The 22,122-nt window shown below is 42.3% G+C and overlaps 1 protein-coding gene across 1 annotated transcript in view; it reads right to left on the reverse strand.

The window, feature by feature from the left end:
- Window positions 1-310: 310 nt before the first annotated feature.
- The window catches only part of pex14 (peroxisomal biogenesis factor 14), a 64,448-nt gene continuing 42,636 nt past the window's right edge, over window positions 311-22,122 (reverse strand). Inside the window, exons 6-9 of the mRNA XM_015967630.3 lie at window positions 19,885-19,987; window positions 16,077-16,174; window positions 7,723-7,814; window positions 311-992 (exon numbers count right to left, since the gene is read on the reverse strand). Of these exons, the coding sequence (XP_015823116.3) occupies window positions 542-992; window positions 7,723-7,814; window positions 16,077-16,174; window positions 19,885-19,987 (744 nt within the window). The 3' untranslated portion in view covers window positions 311-541. The remainder of the gene's footprint in view (window positions 993-7,722; window positions 7,815-16,076; window positions 16,175-19,884; window positions 19,988-22,122) is intronic.

Below are 22,122 nucleotides of genomic sequence, written 5' to 3' on the forward strand. Positions count from 1 at the left end.
GTCCTGTTCTATTGCCGTCAACAGGGAGACAAACTCTGCAAATGCTTCACTGGAAGCTGGCAGACTAAAGTAGCATATGATTCCTGCCCTACAGCAGCATTCTACAGCGGGCGTATCCCACACCGCTCCAAGTCTGCTCTGAATAAGCACCTCCGTACGATTACAAGGACGCCAAGGCAAAGCTGTGAATTATCTGATCGAATCATGAAAATTAGAAGCAGTAGGTCTTACGTGGTTAGTGTTGCACACACAGTCTGTGTGATTTGACTATCGCTCGTCATTTCCCTTCACTCAGATGTCACTTCATGGGACTTGGCTTAGCAGCCAGTTATGTTCGGATGATCAAAAGGAAACTGTGCTAAGCCATGTGTCACTAAACACTCTAATATCCATCAGTTGTGAATCTTCCTGCAGCCACTCCCACTCCTCGGTTTGCTCAACATAAATAAAGGTTACAGAAGGAAAGGAAAACAGGAACAATTTAAAGAATAAAAGGTGTCTGAGCAGAGATGGGAGGTGTTTTTGTGTTTTCTTCTGACTTCTAATCAACCTCGCTGTCGTTGCTGGCACCCTCGGGTCGCCTCAGTTTGTCTACCTGCTCATTAATCTGTCCATCCCCACCTCGTCGATCTTCTTCCTGCATGCTTAGAAGCTCCTCTACGTGGCTGACATCATCCTCGTCGTCCTCCTTTTTTTCCTCTTCCCCCTGAACCTCCATGCGGACCTGGTCCAGAGGCGGCGAGGCGCTCCGGCCCACAGCGCAGGCATCTCCGTTGAGAACAACAGCTCCATCTGATCCTCCCAGTGCATCCTGGGGGCTGTGGTGTCCATCTTTAATAGGGGAGGAGTTGGAGGACTCGTTGCTGACAGGGGAGATGTCGCTGCTGCTGTTGGTGTGGTTAACGGAGGCCGATCCCGATGCTGAAGGTGGCTTCATAGGAATCTGCCACGATGGGATTTTAGGAATGGCAGGGGTAGATGGGAACTGTTTCCTGTGGGGTGGCAAAAAGTAGATCTGATCAACACTTTGTTACTGTTTCTGCAAAGTTCCTGACCCGAAACTGGGGAAACCTTCCTTCAGCCTGATTTCTACCTCCATCAGCTCTGCAAGGTAGAGATGCACATGCATGGACAGAGACGTTTTGCTCTCGGATTTGCAAAGCAATTCCCGCCAGGACAACAGAGGGCGTGGCACTTTTCTGTGGTGTCATGCCACCATTACACTTATGCATCGTTCCACGATAGTGCATTTACTTACTAATGTGTTTATATTTTTCAAAGACTTCATAACACAGACAAGTTTGTCCTTTCTTCTCTTCCCCCTCTTCATGCGGTCACCACCTCTAACCCATGCTCTAAACCCATTTGTGTCATTCCCCTCCATGAATAAAATGTTTGCTCCGTATTTTTGAACTCATTCAGTCACGGGTGAATAAAGGCTCATATTTTCAGACTTTTTCCCCATAAGGCTTTCTTCAATCTGTTCCACGTGTGCCGCTAAATATCTTTGTACTTTTTGATGGGGCAATGGCGGTGTTGTTGACGAATTTAAAGGAAGCGGCATCCCGATAAATCACGAGCTTGTGGTCCAAATCACTTTCTATGGATATTTAAACATTTGGGCATGTCTCCGTCACCCTCTGTCGGAGAGCCTTTGCACTGATGCATAATGGCATTGCGTATCTCCGCACCGACGCAGACGAAGAAGTATAAATCAGGCTTTAGCCACTCTTAAGGCTACCCTCTTCTTGACCTATTTGAACGTGGCTGGATTAACGCGACTTTAGAACACTTTCTCAACCATTAAAGCACTAACGTTAAAAGTAAAGTAAAAGTCCCATTAATTGTCACACTGGTGTGTGAAATTTGTTCTTCACATGTGACCCATCCCCTGGGGGAGCGGTGAGCTGCAGACACGGTCGCGTTCTGAAACCATTTGGTGGTCAAACCCCCAAATCAAACCCCTTAAAGCCGAATGTCAAGTGGGGAGGTATTGGCCCCATTTTTAAAGTCTTTGGTATGACCCAACCGTGGATTTGATCTCCCAGTCTCAGGGCGGACACCCATACCACTAAGTCACTGAGCTGGTCTACACCTGTGGTATTCACCACACAGGTTTTCTGTGTCCTGTCAAGACCTTCCAACCATCATTGGTGTTCTGGACTATTATTCAGACCATAGCAAATTCTCCAACCAAAAGGCCTCGATCATGTTTGTTAACAACAAACTCTTTAACTACACATTTGCATTGCACATGCAGCAGCAAACTAAGCACCTGATGTACCTTCTATAATTACAGCAGAGGGTTTCTTTAAACCCCTGAACAGCCAGATGTTCATCACACCTGGCACACATGCTCTAAGATTTTTTATTTTTTATTACAAAGAATGCTGCTTTTTAAGATCAAAAAGACAACGGTGGATGGTTTCTGCACTTCCTGGTGGTTAAAAAAAATAACTATTCGGATCAGATGAGCAGGAAGACAAGTTTTTGGGACAGATGGTGAGACAGAGCTTTTACTTGATGATTCGAGCCAATGCCAGGAAACTCATTGTGAGAGACGAGATGAAGTTAAGAAAGCAAATGACAAAAGGATTATTACTGATTAGGATGTGTGAGGGGGAGCAAAACAAGCTCAACTAGACAGTTCTGAGGCAATTTATGTCCTTGGTGTTTTTCTGATGTACACTCTTTCTTCAGGCCTCATTATAGACACGGATACATAATCATGAATGCTAATCGGCCTGACTGAGCCGGGCTGGGCCTGATTAGATTGAGTAGGAACAAGGGAGCGGCTTGGAGCATATAGCAAGACCTCATCACAACAGTGGCACAAAAGTAAAGCCATGGTTTTAGTAAGATTGTAAGAGCAGGTTAACTTGTTTTAGTGTGTGTATTAAATGTGGCTTCAGTACGCTAACTGCATCAATTGTTTATAAGTTAAAGTAAATGATGCAATTATGTGTGCAGTTTACAAAAGAAACGCGACACCGTGACCTTTGTTTTACAAGTTCAAACTAAACTTCTATAGCTGTGCAGTCCTGTCTAACTTGCTTTCCACACTGATAAAGACTTTTAACTGTTGTTTTCTTTGTTTGTCATTGTGTTGTTGTTGTTGTTGTTGTTGTTGTAATGTTTAAACATTGATTTTGTGCATTTCACTTTATTCTCGTGCTGCCACCCTGGAGCAGGTCATTTCTTGCACATGAGATCTGATATCTCAATTAGATTTGACCTGGTTAAATAAAGGGAAAATACACACATGCATGATGTGAGTTTTATTCCATCCATTTTCATCCGCTTATCCGGAGTTGGTTTGCAGGGGCAGTAGCCTAAGTCGAGAGGCCCAGACTTCCCTCTCCCCAGCTACTTGGGCTAGCTCTTCCGGGGTAATCTCAAGGCGTTCCCTGGCCATGTGAGAGACATAGTCCCTTCAACGTGTCCTGGGTCTCCAGTTAGGCCTCCTCCCGGTTGGACGTGCCCGGAATACCTCACCAGGCAGGGAGGCGTCCAGGAGGCATCCTGACCTGATGCCCGAGCCACCTCAACTGGCTCCTCTTGACGTGGAGGAGCAGCAAATCTACTCCTAGCCCAGGGGTCGGCAACCTGTTCCCATCATAGAGCCATTATTACCCGTTTCCCACAGTACAGAAAACACTGGGAGCCACAGCAGCCGCGGCGTTGTGGGCGGGGCCTACCCTCAGACAGCAGAGAGCTGCTTTAACCAATCACAACAGGTGACAGCAGCCAGTACCGGTCACTCATGTACGTCAAAGTTATCTTTCATAAGATGATAATCAATAAAACGATTTATATAATGTGGATCCAGAAGTTGTAGCCCGTCTCTGCCTACAATATTTTGATATTTTTCACCCTGTTGGTGGTTTTACTGAGCAGGTGCCCCTTTTGTCATACGTTTCTTTTTAAAACATGTTTAGACTGTTCAGAATACAAATCCAGGCTCTGTCACGTTTGATTGTTGTAATTAAACTTTGTAGGTGGGGAAGGTCAGAAAATGATCCGATCAATTTGTTTTTCTCTCATTTACAGCGACGGAGATAACGGCGCAGTGCGCCTGGCTCTGGTGTTAATGAAGTTCAATTATATCTCTTTGTAACAATTTTTACAAGAAAAGAGAACAGTTAAAAGCAGGGCTTGCGTTGACCGGATAGTTCCCGTATTTGACCGTTTATTTTGACGGAGAAAGAATAGAAAGAATTACCCCGACGCATGCAGACGAACTGACATTTTATTCGTTACGCACATCGCAGATGTAGCTAAATCACTCAAGAAGAGATTCCCATCTGAACATCTGAGCTGGACACTGCTCAGCGCAGCTCACTGTCAGCGTGTACTACATAAGGTCCACAGCGAGCTGAAGATGTGGAGAGGGGCTTGGAGTGCGTCACAGAACCAGGGCGCATGCAGGAAGATTCCTCCGACTGAAGCGAGACTTGTCACTTAGAAAATGTTCCCTGATTATGAAACTTTGGCTGAATAGTGCTTGTTCCTGTCTCCAATGTGGTGACATCCAGGAGCCTGTCTGAGGAGAATCCCAGAATCTCACATCCTCTTCAGCTCAGAAAGCGCTGATATGATTACGCACAAGCGTGACCCGTCAACCCGGTCTCACAGTAAGACCGGGTTGGAACTGTTCAGGTTTACGCAGACAATCTTTATATTTAGAATTGTCATACAGATGTAAAATTAATGCAGTAAAATATAAAGCATTTTATTTAAATATCCATTCATTATTTTACAAGCACAGAGAGCCGCATCAGATGGATGGAAGAGCCGCATGCGGCTCCAGAGCCGCGGGTTGCCGACCCCCGGCCTAGCCCCTCCCGGATGACTGAGCTTCTCACCCTATCTCTAAGGGAGAGCCCAGCCATTCTTTGGAGAAAACTCATTTCGGTGTCCATTTGAGTTTTATTATAGAACATTTTCTATGAAACTTAAACTCAATGCTAGTCCACATACAAACTCCTCTGTTAAACACACCCTGCTTTTCTATTCATTTATAAGCAACTTTGTGTTCATTATGACCAATATCTGAATTTCGTTGAAATGTTTGGCTGTTAAAGGTATGGAACACTAATTTAATCAGTACATTTGCAGTGGTCTCTAATAGGTATTAATGCCTTGTAAATCGTAGTGGGGGTGGGGAATATATACTGGCGCACCATTTCTAGGAACAACCGGCGATCCACATCACAGCTGAGCTTCGGACGGCAGGTTTTCGACTCTTATTTCTGATATTTGGACATCTCGCCTCGGATTGGCTAACAACAATGCGACTCTACCGCTGACACCATTTGATCCATGACATGGGTGTTTTATCTCCAATAATAGCAAAAAGCTGGAGAAGCTTTTGCTGTGTGGTGAAGTGGCTAATGCTAACAGTTTGCTTTAACTAGTTGAGATATTCGCTGGACGCTAAAACAACAGCCTTCCCTGTCGCAAATCAAGATAGGTGAGTCCATGAATGGTGAGTGTGTGACGTAGATCTGTCAGGCTTTTCTAATCCTAGATTTTCATCGTCTACTTTGCTAATGCAGTAGATAGGTGTAGGAGACTATTTTCATCTTCAGCCTGCATGAAAATCTGAGTGACTGATTAAGATCAGAAATAATCATAATGGACCACACCTTTAAAATAGTGCAAGGTCAGATCTAGGGGTGGGTACCGAATTCGGTAATTTTTAAGGTACCGACTGAATTCCACAGTACTGACCGAGCACTGCATCACTTCATTTGAAACGGTGCCTCGTTTCGGTACCCGTCCTTCACAACAAGAACTTGCCTAGACAGCTGCGCATGCGCAAGAGCGTTATGTTATCGGTCGCTGCGAGCCAGTTGTAAACAGATCAGCATGTAGAAAGAACGAACGCTAAAGCTTGGGTCCACTTCACTAAATGTGATGGGTAAATGGGTGATGATGAAACCAGCGACAACGATCTAAGCGAGACATCCTCATCTTAATCTGCTCTGGTAGGTAAAAACATGTTTAAGATAACGTTAGCTTGATTTGTTAGCTTCCGTTTCACTAATGGTGCGTTCGCTTTCTCCTCGGAACTCCGAAATTCCGACTAGAAGAACATGAACGCGCTCTAAAGTTTGGCTTCACTTTACTAAATGCGACGGGTGATTGGGTGAAGATGAAACCAGTGACAACGATTTAAGTGTGAGACATCATCATTTAAATCTGCTCCAGCAGTTAAATAAACTGTTTAAGATAACGTTAGCTTGATATGTTAGCTTCCTATGCCACCATTGTTATCATCTAATGGTGCGTTCGCTTTCTCCTCGGAAATTCTAACTTCCCAGTAGGAAAAATCAATTGAAAAAGGACGGTAAAAGGAATGAAGATACGCAGTAAATTTAGTTCACAGTAAAGATGTTTGCTTCAGTTTAATTATCAGCTTATAAAACTACAAGGACGATGTTAAAATACAAACAGTTGTATGTTATTTATCGTGATATTTATCAAATATGGTTATATATTGAGAAAAATATATATTTAATTATAAAAGAGAATTAAAAATATTAAACACTCAAAAGTATCGAAAATTGGTACCGTTAAGTACCGGTATCGATTCGTAGGTACCGGGAATTAGATCAATTCAAATGTCAAAGGTACCCATCCCTAGTCAGATCTAATAACATCTTCATGTCGAGGAGGTATATCTTAGTTTTGGCACATGGTCAGCTGTTTCTTACCTTAAATAAACAGGAAAAAGGTCTTCTAAAGTGAATTTGGGGATTTTGTTGTGTTTGTGCTGAAAACTTTAAACAAAATTATCTTTTATCTGAAAACCTAAACTATTTACAGATAAACTCACAACCTGAACTTCATCATTTAATGAAAACAGGAACAAGTGATCCTCAAACAGAGATCCAAAGTAGCTTTAGAAGTTAATCATTAGCTTTAAAGTTCAGTGTAAAGACATGCTTATGTCATATCCTTTCCCATGTCATTATTATATCGAAATTATATTTTGACTCAACAAAATGAAACAAAATTATTGGAGAAAATAAAACAATAACAAAAATAAATAAAACTATTCCATCTAAATCTAGATCTTTAATGTTTTTTTTAGTTTGAAGAAAATGCACAAATAAAAAAAACATGAAAACTAACCATTTAAAGAGTGAGGAAAATGTTTAATATTACATTTCTGAGGGGCAAAATGATTAAGCCTTTTGTTCTAAACTGGGAGATCCCCTAATAGCAAGAAGGTAAAAGTACAAGGGAAGCAAATGCGAGTGCATTTTCACTAACTTTTGATAGTGGTGGCTTTCAGACAGCTAGATGACTACTTTCTTCATCCCAGCAGCCTTTCAATAAATGATAAAAGAAAAACCAAGTTACTGATGTTTCAGAACGGCCAAGTCAAAGTCCTTGGAAAAATCTAACAGAATCATGATGGACGATCCAAGTTTTGTATTTGATTTTGTCTCACTTATTAAACTGAAGTCTGATGATGTTTTAGGTTGTATTTGTACAACCTTTAAGTACTAGCTGACTGCAGCCCATTACAAGAGTCAAACATGGTTAAACACAACCTGCGCTAAGCTTTTCAACACACACACACACACGCACGCACGCACACACACACACACACACACACGCACACACACACACACACACACACACACACACACACACACACACACACACCTGGACTGTTTCATGTGACAGAGGTCTGGATAACTTTGTTACCTGCTGAGCAGTAAGCCCTTCAAAGAGGCAATCTCAGCCTTCAGCTCTCCAACTGTTTGGCTGTCTAGGATGTGGCTGGTCGAGGACGACGTCTGTAAAAAAAAAAAACACACGGTTGTCTCAAAGTAAAACACACACTTGCACTGTTGCAGGGTCACACCACAAAGTCACCAACAATTCAGCAACTGTATGAAATTTTAAAAGCTTACTTAATGAAAGGAAAGGGTATGTAAACAAATATGGAAAATGCAAATGCTAAAAGCCGCATGTTTTTGTGTTGTTGAGTCATCAGTCACCATAACAACCTTGCAACTGCCTACTGGGGGGTGACAACAGAAAGGAGAGCAAACAATCTCGTTGAAGTCGTGTTCCTGGTGTCAGGAAGTTGGGCCAGTGTGAATCGGCCTGTTTTTACATAATTTTCCATACTACCTCAGAAAGATTAGGTCTGTGTGTGGTGTTTTGGATAATGGCAATCTTGAACAATGGGCACATTCGTGTAGGCAGACCAAAGCTCAGCAGCGTTTTGTTCTTTTTCTCTTTTATCACAGGCTTGTGTTATCACACAGACAAATGCACCAGTGTGGTAACAAATGCTAAAGGGTATAATGGACAGGCATTTGAATGGCAAATTACAGCCGAAAATCGAAATCTGGAGACTCTTTTTTGGAGGCCGGCAAGGCTTGCACCTGTCACAAAGACAAAAAGTTTTGGCCAAAACAGAAGTGAAAATGTATCACAAGCATAAAGTAATTATAAACTTTGTCTTTGGCTTCTAGAAAATCTGCTAAATGATCTCTATGGCAACTAAATAAAAAAGGTTTGCACACAACTCGATTAAATGTTTCAGGTAAAAAACATGGATGCAACAGAAAAGAGAGTATTTTTTTATAGTGTACTCAGTACTTAAGAAAAGCTTTCAAGAAAACACACACACACACACACACACACACACACACACACACACATATATACATACAGGTATACATACAGGTCCTTCTCAAATAATTAGCATATTGTGATAAAGTTCATAATTGTCTGTAATGTACTGATAAACATTAGACTTTCATATATATAAGATTCATTACACACAACTGAAGTAGTTCAAGCCTTTTATTGTTTCTAATATTGATGATTTTGGCATACAGCTCATAAAAACCCAAAATTCCTATCTGAACTAATTAGCATATCATGAAAAGGTTCTCTAAACGAGCTATTAACCTAATCATCTGAATCAACTAATTCACTCTAAACACCTGTAAAAGACTCCTGAGGTTTTTAAAAACTCCCAGCCTGCATCATTACTCAAATTTGCAATCATGGGTAAGACTGCCAACCTGACTGCTGTCCAGAAGGCCATCATTGACACCCTCAAGCAAGAGGGTAAGACACAGAAAGACATTTCTGAACGAATAGGCTGTTCCCAGAGTGCTGTATCAAGGCACCTCAGTGGGAAGTCTGTGGGAAGGAAAAAGTGTGGCAGAAAACGCTGCACAACAAGAAGAGGTGACCGGACCCTGAGGAAGATTGTGGAGAAGGACCGATTTCAGACCTTGGGGGACCTGCGGAAGCAGTGGACTGAGTCTGGAGTAGAAACATCCAGAGCCACTGTGTGCAGGCGTGTGCAGGAAATGGGCTACAGGTGCCACATTCCCCAGGTCAAGCCACTTTTGGACCAGAAACAGCGGCAGAAGTGCCTGACCTGGGCTACAGAGAAGCAGCACTGGACTGTTGCTCAGTGGTCCAAAGTACTTCTTTTTTGGATGAAAGCAAATTTTGCATGTCATTTAGAAATCAAGGTGCCAGAGTCTGGAGGAAGACTGGGCAGAGGGAAATGCCAAAATGCCTGAAGTCCAGTGTGAAGTACCCACAGTCAGTGATGGTCTGGGGTGCCATGTCAGCTGCTGGTGTTGCTCCACTGTGTTTTACCAAGGGCAGGGTCAATGCAGCTAGCTATCAGGAGATTTTGGAGCACTTCATGCTTCCATCTGCTGAAAAGCTTTATGGAGATGAAGATTTTCTTTTTCAGCACGACCTGGCACCTGCTCACAGTGCCAAAACCACTGGTAAATGGTTTACTGACCATGGTATTGCTGTGCTGAATTGGCCTGCCAACTCTCCTGACCTGAACCCCATAGAGAATCTGTGGGATATTGTGAAGAGAAAGTTGAGAGACGCAAGACCCAAAACTCCAGATGAGCTTAAGGCCACTATCGAAGCATCCTGGGCCTCCATAACACCTCAGCAGTGCCACAGGCTGATTGCCTCCATGCCACGCCGCATTGAAGCAGTCATTTCTGCAAAAGGATTCCCGACCAAGTATTGAGTGCATAACTAAACATAATTATTTGAAGGTTGACTTTTTTTGTATTAAAAACACTTTTCTTTTATTGGTCGGATGAAATATGCTATTTTTTTGAGATAGGAATTTTGGGTTTTCATGAGCTGTATGCCAAAATCATCAATATTAGAAACAATAAAAGGCTTGAACTACTTCAGATGTGTGTAATGAATCTGAAATATATAAAAGTCTAATGTTTATCAGTCCATTACAGACAGTAATGAACTTTATCACAATATGTTAATTTTTTTAGAAGGACCTGTATAAAAAAACTAATGGGGTTTGAATGAAGACAACTGGATTTCTTTGGTTTCTTGAAGACGTGCAGCTTCTCATCCGAGATCAATTCTGACCGGAATATTGGCGAGTCAGGATTATAAACTATAGCTGAAACTACCCCTAAATACCCCTGCTCCCTACCCCCAGAGGAGTCATTAGAGTCCTTAGGCTCTATTGTGTGGGGATGGTTGTTTTGATTAGATGCAGCACGGTGTGACCTACAGTAGACTGAAACTGTTGTGGAATGAAGTGCAAAGCTGCATTGCCGGTGCTGGAACAGTGAAACCTGAGCTCTCCTCTGTTTAATGTCAGTCTTTCCCGTTTGACATAGATTTGTTTACTACTCTCTTCCATATCCCAACAAGAAATGACAAAGCTCCTCAGATGAGAAGTGAAACATCTTCAAGAAACCTAAGAAGCCCAGTTGCCTTTATTCAAACTCCTTTGGATTACCATGACCTGGATGACGGAGAACCTTCACCATCATAGATCCAAATATACACCCTCAATATATGAATAAGCTACTCAGCACAAGAAGGCATTACCTGGCCATGATTAGAAAAGTGTAAAGTCGTAGCTTTCCATTCTTGGCCTACTGCTAAACAAAAAGCACAAACACGTGCGAGAGCTAGACGATACGCCGACGAGACCAGAAGGGATTAGAAGAAGCAGACAAGGGAAAAAGTGGGATAAAAGAAAAGTAAAAGCTGTAATTAAGACTCTCCTGACTCACCAGAGGAAGCTTGTTAGGAAGCGTGGACCCCCTATCGAGGGGAGAGGGATAACTTGGACTCTTTCGCTTGTAATTAAATCTAAGAGAAATTAATTGAATCACATCTGAAAGGGATCAGACTCATTTACAGTGAATGGAGGGAAGCAGAGGAGGAGAAGTGAAAGAAGACGATGGGAAGGAGTCTCTTTTTTTGGCTCTTATCGGCTCCTAAACCTCCCTGATAAGGAGTCGTGTTTTGGAGGTGGTGCATTGGAGGCCTGCTAAAGACACTCTTATTACAGCCGTCACCTCATTAGAACCATCTTAATCCCTCGCCTCCCCAAGGCACTCATATAATAAGGCTCAATTCTGCTTCTCTCATATTTTCCCTAGAAAAATTAATTGCTTTAAACTCTGAACGGTAAAATATTTTCCAAAAAACAATGTTCCTCAAGGAAAAGCAAATTTCTCAAAATAATGTAAGATTCAGCATTGCTTTACATTCACGTCACCTAATATAGCCTTTCGAGTAGACAGGCTAACCACTAGCTACAATCATAATATGCATTATCTACAGAGCAGCACCATATAATATCTCACATCAAGGCTTGTCACACAACACTAACTCTGACATATGTCTTATTAAGTCTGAAGAAACCTAATTAAATGTTGGGCCAGGACTGAATTTCAGCTCTGAGATACATTATGTCGGTGTGTGTACACACACTGTGCGAGGATCATGTGTTAAGTGCACGAGGTGCTCGGGTGAAGGCTGAGTGTCGGGGGTATCGGTGACTGAAGAAAATTGAAGAATGCTGACTTTAAAAGCCCAACCTGAAGTGTTGACACATATCCAATAGACCACACGAGTGTGTCGGATGTGATCCTTTAACAAGCACTGATCAGAATATTTCACCTCTGCAGTTATTTAGCTGATGCACAAAGATTCATATTTGTGTTTTGTTTTCAACCTCATTTAAAGCCAGTTTCTACATTTAACTTGAATTTACAGCTTTTTGGAAATTTAAACAAATCACACTTTTAAAAACTGTGAAACTGGATGTTTTTGTGCATCAAAACATTTGACTTTCTGTTTATTTTTTACACACCAGTTCTCAGGAAAAGGCCTGAATTTGGTTGAATGTAAATATTTAAGCATCCTGGGGACAAATGACATGTCCTGCATGCGTTGCATTATTTTCACCTATCCAAATGTTTACACGCAACTGTTGCTCTTGGATACAAACACTTAATCTCTAAACTCTGTCTTTTTCCTTGTAGCTCCAACAATCCATTTAGATTTAACTCATTCACTGCCAATGACGACTAAAGTCGTCATTTGCATTTTTTTTTACTGTTTGAGCATCAGAACGAGCCCTCGCGCTGAGAGAACAAACATCTCAGCCCTGAAGCCGATCATCATCCGCATACGTCACACGATCAGGAAGCAGACCATCCAAGGACGTAATTTTCACTTTAGAAGTGGGGGGGACACAGGGGGGACACGGGGCGGGGGGGGGGGGGGGGGGGTATCTTTACAATATGTTCCAAGGGGAAACAGGCTTCAACACAAACGGTTGCTTTCCGCTTGGTCCTAGAGCTCAACCAGTGTCAATTTAATATAGCGTAATATTGTTTTTGGATGGTAAAAAGTGCAGGGGTCAAAACTTGACTTTGGAAAAAGTGGGGGGGGGACATGTCCCCCCTGCCCCCCCCCCCCCCCCCCCCCCCCCAAAATACATCCATGAGACCATCCATGTGTTAGGAGATCATTTTTGGGCCGCTCCTGTAAAAAAAAAGTGAGGCGCGAACCGGAAAAGTGTCTGCCGATCACAATTCAACAACGGATTATGAAAGAACGGATAACGCTCGAAACACACGGATTCTTCCTGATGTAAGAGGTGAGTCTCCTCTTTGTTTTGGTTCTTTTGGCGTTGACATCATCCTAGCGCGCAATGTTCTGTGACTCTTAAAAAAACTGTAAAAACGGTGAGAAACGCTGGCAGTGAAGGCAGTTAGCAATCAGGAAACGGCTGGCAGTGAATGAGTTAAACGAGCATCACTGACGTTGGCCTTATGCCGCCCCTTTTTGGCATACAGGTGCAGGGCTGTTAGGTTTCACCGATGCTTAACCAGAAATGAGAATTTCCTGCACTTGAAACTTCCCATTTTAAAAAGTACCATGCATGAATGGAAAAAAGCCACTAAACAAATGAGCCAAACACCCAAAAACAAAAATAACCCCGCCTATGAAGGAAGTCCAACCCATTCAATCAACCCCAGCTGGCTGTGTGTGGGGTTCTTTTTACTGTTCACACTAAGATTTCCTCTAATGTGTTTAAAAAGCCTTTTAACTATCACGTCTCAGGTGGGAACTTAATTTATGCTCCAAGTGTTGAATTTTTTAAAAAGCTATATCTTACAAGGACTTAAAAAAGCAACAACTAAAATTTAGGATGGCAGCACATCTGGCTAAATGAAGATAAATGCCTTTGGACCATTAGCAGCAAGATAAGATCTTTAACAAGCCTTGTTTAACAGCGTCTGAAGGCAAATTAATTCACAGTTAGTCCGCTGGCAGACAGTCTGTTTTTGTGTAACACATGTATATTTATGATGGAATTAGTTTCCTATAGAAGTCCCCAGAGGAGTGTTTTTGAGTCGAAACGCTGGTACAGTGCAATTGATTTAGCTCTATTTATGCTCTTTCTCACTGGCACTTTATCTTCTGTAAGCAAGGAGGCGTTTTCTAATCTTCTATGTAGTATCCACTAATAAAGAGAACGATCAGTAAGTTGAGACAGCAGGGCAAACACAGTTAACAGGCAGATTTGTAATGATAATGGGGCAGAAAAAGAGTTGGCTGTTTAACATCAGGGAGGAATCTTTCTGGGGCGACGTTTAGCCTCAACGCCGGCGGTGGCACACGGCAGCGTGTTCTCACAGAAACACGAGTAAGAAAACAGTTAAATCTGGAAAGATGCTGCATCAGCCGGCGTTCTGTGGACACGAGTCAGTCTGCTTAAACTCACTTCCATAATGAGGTCCCCACTTTAGGGACAGCGGGCCCACACCACAATTGAGCGGTTTCAAACTATGAGAAATGTTTACTTAGCAGCTGAGGAAACAGAGGTCTCCATGTGTTTTGGGTTAAAGGCACATTTCCGTGTTGAGAGGTATAATTGCTAAGCGTGGCGCGCTTTAAGCGGCGTAGCGCAGCAAACCCTGAAAGCCACAAACGGTGAATGATAAGTAGCTCCCCGGCTCCAACATGTGTTTCTCATCAAACATCCAGGACCTGAAAACAATTTCCCCATTTCCCTCATGGCCTGAGACAACAGAAGGCCTCGTGCCGACTCACAAGGAAAATTTAACATCAACACCAGAACTATAAAGCAGGGTTTATGATTTGTTTAATGGGTGTTTTGATGGGAAATATACGTTTTATACACTACTGCTGTCCAACAAGGCACTCATAGCAAATGAAGTAGACTCTTTAATCCAATCTGTGATTTAGAGATGACAAATGAAAAGGAATAACATCCATTGTCCCTTTGTGCCGAAGAAAACTCATTGTTCTAATTGGACCTTGTGTCTGACGGAAGAACTGCCGTCGGTAGTTGGGTTTCAGACCAGCACGGGTCAAATCAGATCACCGCATCCACAAACTCACACATGCTGACTTAGCCCTCACTGTTTTCCACAACACAGAGAAAGAAAGAAAGAAAAACAAAAAAACACTGACAAAATCAGCTATTAGGGATGTAAGAAAATGTCGATTATGGCAATATATCGTGATATTTTACCCAGCGATATAATATCGATATTCAAAAGCAGTGTATCAAAAATATCGATATCTCAATATATCGTGATATTTTTTCTTGCAAAAACGTATCAATATTCAAAAGTCGCGTATCTAATTTTTGGAAGAATTTACATGGAAACATTTGTGTATTTTCTTTTCTTGTGGTGCAATTCAAACGCAGAACACTAGTTAGCAGCAGTGTGTAATGGGTTTTGTTTCCACCATTGAAATGTAAATCCCTCTGTTATGGTTAAACATGTCAAGTATCAGTATGGACTGTTTATTGAATTTTCCTATAATAAATTTAGTCTAAAAAATCGCCAATATCGTCTGACTGAATGTATCGCAATATATCGTGATATATTGTATCGTCTCCCCTGTATCGTAATACGTATTGTATCGCCAGAATTTCACCAATACACATCCCTATCAGCTATATGTCTTTTTTTCTTTTTCTTTCACAAACTCCTTGCTGGGAAGAGATTAGAACTTTTTCTCCACGTCTGTGCCGAAGCAGATGTGTCCACATATGTTTTCCTGTGACATCCAGATGCTACGGTTATGCACCCACGTGCTTAACAAGCTGTGGACATAAAACATTGTCTAAGATTGTCTCTTTCAAGGCAATTTTTAGAGCCCAGTGATCATAAAGCGATTTATGAGCAGGGTTATAAAAAACAAGCAACATTTCATCCCCTCACAAGTTTTTAAAACAATCACTCAGCAGGATTCACCAAAACACTTACAATTCTGAGCAGATTATGGGCACAGTCTATAAAAATCAAGGTGGTATGGTTAAAGATTATGGTTCTATGATGAGATCCACCTTTTTTTGTAGCTTGTATTCTGGTGATATACAGTATAATAATGCTGTCTGTCTTGGGTAGTTATGACTTGGGCAGAATAAAATCTTTTAGTACACAGAGGCCAGGGGAAGCCTCATCTCTCTCCTCATCAATCTCAGATTTTAACCTACAACTTTATGTTTACTGAGCTCCTTGGAAGTTTCAGAACGAGAGCCTGTTGAGCTTTCCTTTAAAATAAATCTCAAATGTGCTGTCGAAACCGCAGAAAGCATCATGAAGTTGCTTCATGTCAACACTTTATTTTCAGCTGAGCTGTATAGATAGATATCTGCAACGGCAAGTTGGATTTGGGAAAATCATGTGACTTAAAAGAAGCCGTTAAGTGAGCTGCAGGTTAAATGGTGACTGTACCTCAGCTGCAGCCAGTTTCTGAGAGAGCTCCTGGATTTTCTGCTGTTGCTGCGTCAGGAGCTCCTGGATAGAGGCGAGGGTTTGTTGGAGCTGGCTGACTGTAAAATAACAAGAAAATGCATTAGATATGTACATAAGAAGAACGTTTGATAAAATTATTTAGTGATACGCTGATTTGCTTCCAAGAGATGATGACAGAACTGACGAGGCTTAACTTGCTCTATTGATCAAAGCCGTCCTCTAAGAATTGTAATCAAAGCTAATACCTGCTAAGTTTAGGTGCATCGTTTTGGTCTGAGGCGGCGGGGGTAGAGGCAGGTAAGGGAGGGGTTCACATAGGACGGAGGCATTAATCTCTAGTGTCTGAACCTAAATTAAATAACAGTCTCTAACCTTCTATTATCCACCCAGACACTGCCTTCTAATGCATCTTAAACCCTCAAACGATCAACAAAGGAAAAAAACAAAGCTTTCATTTTGGAGGAGGCTGCCAGACAAAATGTCCCTCCTAACCTTAATAAATATTGTTCTTTTTCCATTGACTTTGAAGATTGAATTAGTTCAAGTGTTGGTGTTGGCCGAAGGTGTATGATTTCAAATAACACCAGGCACAGTTTTTTTGCCCCCTGCTTCCAGTCACGCATGTATTACCAAACAATGCATTAAGTTTCCCTGAGCTGATTATATTACAGAAAACCAATAAACATTCATATAAATCATGGGCGTGTAAAGTGTTAAATCAAGTCTAATAGGATTAACATCAACAGATATTGTGGCGGTCCACTGCTGAGGTTGTCAGGCCAATGGTTAAAAGCCTAAGCTGCAGCCGGCTGGACTGGATGTAAAGAACCCTCCTCCCATATCAACCGAAGCCAGGACAAAAGACAGAGAGCGGCTCGGGAGCTGCTGCACTTCTTTTGAAAACCCCAGCACAGAATAAAAAGTATTTGATCTTTCAAAGACGCTAATATCTTGTAGCGACACCTGTGTTTAAATGGGTGGAGCTGTATCAATATAGGTGGGGAGCTGAGACGTTTGATCTTTTCAGGCTTGAAAAATCTAACAGATTACAAGTTGGAACAGAACTGTTAGTTGGGACCAAAAGACCACTGTGCAAATAACTCTAGTTCTACCCAGTTTCTGAGCCAGAGCACTACTGGCCCTTCTGACGACGGCAATAAAATGTGAAATAGTGGCTCTCTGCTTAAAAAGGTGTTACCGTGACAGGGTGTGCACTCCAAACCACGAGCAGCCCTATTAGACTCTGAATCCCCCTCACCACAGAACAGCTTTTCCAGAAGTGTGGGTGACTCTGGCAGCCCATAATGCTGCGCCTGTGAAACACCACTGGCACCATATTTTCAGCAAAACAGTTTGAAACCCAAATCTACAAAGTTGGCTGCTTTGTCCTGATCAGACACTCGACAAAAATGCACAACTTCTTCTTCCAAGTTATCACAGACACGGAGCCAAGAATATTAATACAGTCAAAGACTTTGGCCCGGCATGAATCAGAATCTACTGTGTGTGTGTGTGTGTGTGTGTGCGCGCGTGCGTGTGTGTGTGTGTGTGTGTGTGTGTGTGCGTGTGTGTGTGTGTGTGTGTGTGAGAGAGAGAGAGCGAGAGAGAGAATCAGAGATAAGATGATGTGTGAGGCTCGCGGCTGCCATGAGGGGGGTGCACACTGTGTATTCAGTAAATTATTCAGTAAACACCTCGCTATAATGTACACTACATATGTCCGGGTTTGTCTCTGTCTTTAATGGCCAGCTGGTCACCAATATGGCTCTCACCAACAAAGAGTGCCCAAACAGCCTCACAATTCCATTACAGCCTGGGAGCGCTGAAGGAGATCCAAGATTCATTCATTAATTGTCTGTGTGAAGTTGTAGGCAAATCATAATGGGAGTCAGGGCCCTTACTCTTAGCTGGGCCTGGTGAGTAAGACTAATGTAGTCCCCATTCAGAAGGATACATCACCTCATTGCGCCTGGCACTAGAGAAATACATGAACTTTAACAAAAGGGGGTTCAAGCAATTGGCAGCGGCGAAGCAGTCGGTTGCTGTTACTCGGTGCAGTGAAGAGCGGGCGAGCAAGAGGGAGAAAACTCTCCGTGTAATTGCAACCCCTCTCCCCAACTGTTAACTACAACAGTCATTAACTACAATAGCAGATTGGCTACTGCAGTTATAGCAAATTAATGCTACACACTGGCTCAAGAAAAGACCAAAGTGTGGTATTTTTTTTTGTCTTTCCGTATTGAAGATCTCACGTAAAAACAACCATATCGGTGCAATCCTGTCCTTCCAGACAAACTGAACAGGGTGTGTAAGTTGGCAAATCTCCAAAAAGTGATATGTAGGGCAAGAATGGGCAGTAAAATAGCCAGGGGAAATGTGTTTGCATAGTTGGGAGAAAATGACCATAAAACAGCAGATATTTGTTAATCAGATTTAAAGTGGCACACCTTGCACGCCATTCTCACACAATTCCTGCCTTCCACCGACCACGCCCAGCCGGAGAACAATAGAATGGGTGTAGCTGAATAAAATGATAACAGCTATATTTTCATCTGTGGGCCCCAAGCAGGAGCTGGAAACGCAAATTCTGAGTTTGCTTTCATTTGACGTTCAAAGGAAAATCCAAAAAAGGAGGTGAAAAGGTTTTTATGGACGCCTCACGCCTGCCCTGTTTTTCCAGGAAATTCGTACATATCTAAGGGCAGAAAGCTCACACGCAGATGACTCTCACTAATTCAAATGACATTTGGCACACACATTTCCACCCAAGAATCTAAGTGTTATGTGCCTGTCTTGAACACAAACAGAAATCATCACTGGATTTACTCAGAACTTGTTTCCTCCATCTTTTGCAAGCTTCTTCTTTCTTTCACATTTAACGTTCTCCTTCACAGCTTCTTAGCTGCCGCGAGACGCTAAAAGTGGCATGTCTGATAAAGACTTAATTTGTGCAATGATGCAAGCCAGTTTGGTGGAAAACTGCTTTAAATATCAGACAAAGTGAGATGCTTCCTCCTATGGTATCGAGACAGCACTAATTCAGGGCTTTGACTATCGCAAAAATTTGAATTGAAGAAAAAAAATGATGTGATTACTGTTAAAATACTGAAATGTAAAATCGGGATCAGTAGCTTTCAGGTGGAAACACACTCCAGTTTAACACTACTGCTAACAAGACCTAAGTTTCTCAGAGTGCCTCTCTCATTTACGCCTCCCTGGATTTTTAATTATACTGACAAAGAGCTAAAAACGTGTCTCTCCCCCTGCTTCTCTCGCTCTCTCTCTCCACATCTGACAGCCAGGTTGAAATTCTTCACCTGTCCAACACTGGAGCTGCACCTGTCACTGTGCACTTAATCACTCTAGGGCCAGTGCTGAGCCCAGACACCACACAGCGGCGTGCTGCACGCAAACACAAACACTCGCTAACACACAAAATTAAAATGAACTTTCTGCCCACCTACAGGGGAGAGGGTGGCTGATGATGATGGGGATGGAGGTTCGGATGGGGGGTGAGGTTGGTGCAGGGGGGAAACGGATGGAAGGGGGGATGAAAGGGAGAAAAGTTGTCATTTCCCAACTCCTCATTAATATTCCGAGGTTAAGAGCTTTTCAGCGAAACGTAATTAATTGAGCCCGAGCCTGACAGTAAACAAGCAATTTCAAATTAAAGCGAAATGACAGCGGCGTCATTTGTTAAAAACGTGCGGGGCCCCCCGATTTTGGCGACAGATAAATGAGGGAAAATGTTAAGGAGGGAGAAAGTGATGAAGATATTAATCTTCACCTGTCTGTGTCAGCGTGCCACTCATTGCTGCAATGTTGCTTTCCATCCTCTGCAGATGCTTCTTGTCCTCTCGGCTCCCCATAATGAGGGGAAGGATGTATTTCTGCAATTAAAAGCATGGCACAATATTACGCTTCTCTCTGGTAAAAAGACACAGAAAGATGAGGAAAAGACAAGACCACCTAGAGCTGCTGGAGCGAGGTCAAAGCCACAGTTGATTGGACACATGGCAAATTGTCAAACTGAATAGTTAAGCGTTTGTCCTTCCACAGCAAAGAATCAAAGCAATTGATACGAGCTGGGTACATACATCAAGTGTTCAATCCATTAATCAGCAGCTTTACAAGATCATTAGTCATTTAAATCATTTGTGAAACAGATGTGTAAATAGAAGCTGTTGTGAAAATTGTACTGTTGATAATAATTTACGATTAAAGACTAATGTAATGAAGCATTTCTCATTAACCCTAAAAATACTTGACAGTATGGAGCAAACCAACAGACCGACCTCTGTAGAAAAACAAATAATGTAGTTCCTCTAAACCTAAAGGCCATTTATTTGCTACCACTTAGTTTTGATATGAGAAAATATTGATACATTGAAATAACCCGATATCTTGTGTTATTATATTGAATTGATCCAATTTTCATTGAGAATTGGTAACGAAATATTGACTGTCTATGTATAGTCTAGTGTGGTGCAATTGGACTCTGTCTGCTACTTGGCAGCTTTTATCCCCTTCATTCTGACAGAACGACGAGATCTCTCGATAACACTCCGAAAAATGAACTGTTGCCCTAAATAGACTGAAACCATTAAAAAAAAATGCATGTAAACGCGTTAGTCTTGCTGAAGGCAAACTGGCTCTAAATGTGCTGAAGCACCCAGATAATGCAGTAGGATACTGACCGCGTCTGCATGTAAACGGCTTCGTCAACCTGATACCGGTAACTTCCGAAAGTGAAGAGGCAATCTTCTGTTAACGTCATCGCCACAAAATAACAGTTGTAACACCATGAAACAGTACAGCATGTACCAAATAAACTGTGCTGCAGCATTGTTGTTGTTGTTGTTCATTACTTCAGCCATTGTGTGTGTCCTGTTTTAACTCCAGTCAGGGTTTGCTTGCTATTTGTGTTGCTATAAGCTAGCTGGAAGAATGCCAACACAAAAGAGCGCATGTCGCCACCTCCAGTACTGGAGTGGAATGGACTTCATTAGAGTTCAGCTGTCTAACGTACATGTAAACCAGGATAAAGGCTCCCAGTTTGTTACTATTAATCAACGTAGACGCCAATGTAAATGTCGCCTGATCGTATCGTAATAGATCGGATCACCTCACCTGTATATGTTATTGCCAAATTCTTGCACTGCACCTTCTACCTAACCTACTAGTTAGCAAACAACATCTAATTTTATGCATGTTTGATAGTCACAAGAGTGTGTTTGCTATTCGGCATGGGTGTTACTCAGCGAAGACGTAGCTCAGGAGGTAGAGCGGGTTGTCCAGTAATCGGAAGGTTGCAGGTTCAATCCCGGCTCCTGACAGAGAATTCTGCAGGTGTGTCCTTGGGCAAGACAACCCACTTTGCATGCTGGTAGTGATCGAAGGGACTGATGGTGCCTATGCTTGGAAGCCTAGCCTCAGTCCGTGAAGCCCAGGGTAGCTGAGGCTCATCCCCATCAGCGTGTGTGTGTGTGTCTGTGGATGAATGATACACTGTAGTGTATTTGGAGTCCTCTCACTATGAAAGGCGCTATACACGTGTGGGTTATTTATCATTTTCATTAGAATGAATAATTCATTTTGGTTAGCCCTTAAAATGTATGCGTTGAGTCATTTTTAACTAAAATAAACAATGTGCTTATGTTTCTTAAGGAACCCGAAGTGAGCATCTTTCAAATCTGTAATGTGAGACATCAAAGAAGAAACTTCCAGATTCCTCGCTTCCAGATCGGAGCTCTGCTGAATTTCCTCTCCAGCTCAGGGGACAAAGTGCTACACCGGTGCAAGTAATAAACACTTTTTAGAAAAGAAAAAAAAAAAAAGATGAAATGGTGTCAACACGTGGTAATTAATAAGTGGGTTGCTGAGAGTGTGGTGTTTACAAGGTGTTCCATAACATAAATAAATAAGCCTGGACATATGGTGTGACTGGCGCAACACTTGGGTGACATGACAGCAACCTGTGCCATCCCACCAGGGATTCCTTGCTACCAAACAACATTTCTGTGTA

This window comes from Nothobranchius furzeri, chromosome 15, assembly GCF_043380555.1.
Source record: "Nothobranchius furzeri strain GRZ-AD chromosome 15, NfurGRZ-RIMD1, whole genome shotgun sequence".
NCBI classification, from domain to species: Eukaryota; Metazoa; Chordata; class Actinopteri; order Cyprinodontiformes; family Nothobranchiidae; genus Nothobranchius; species Nothobranchius furzeri.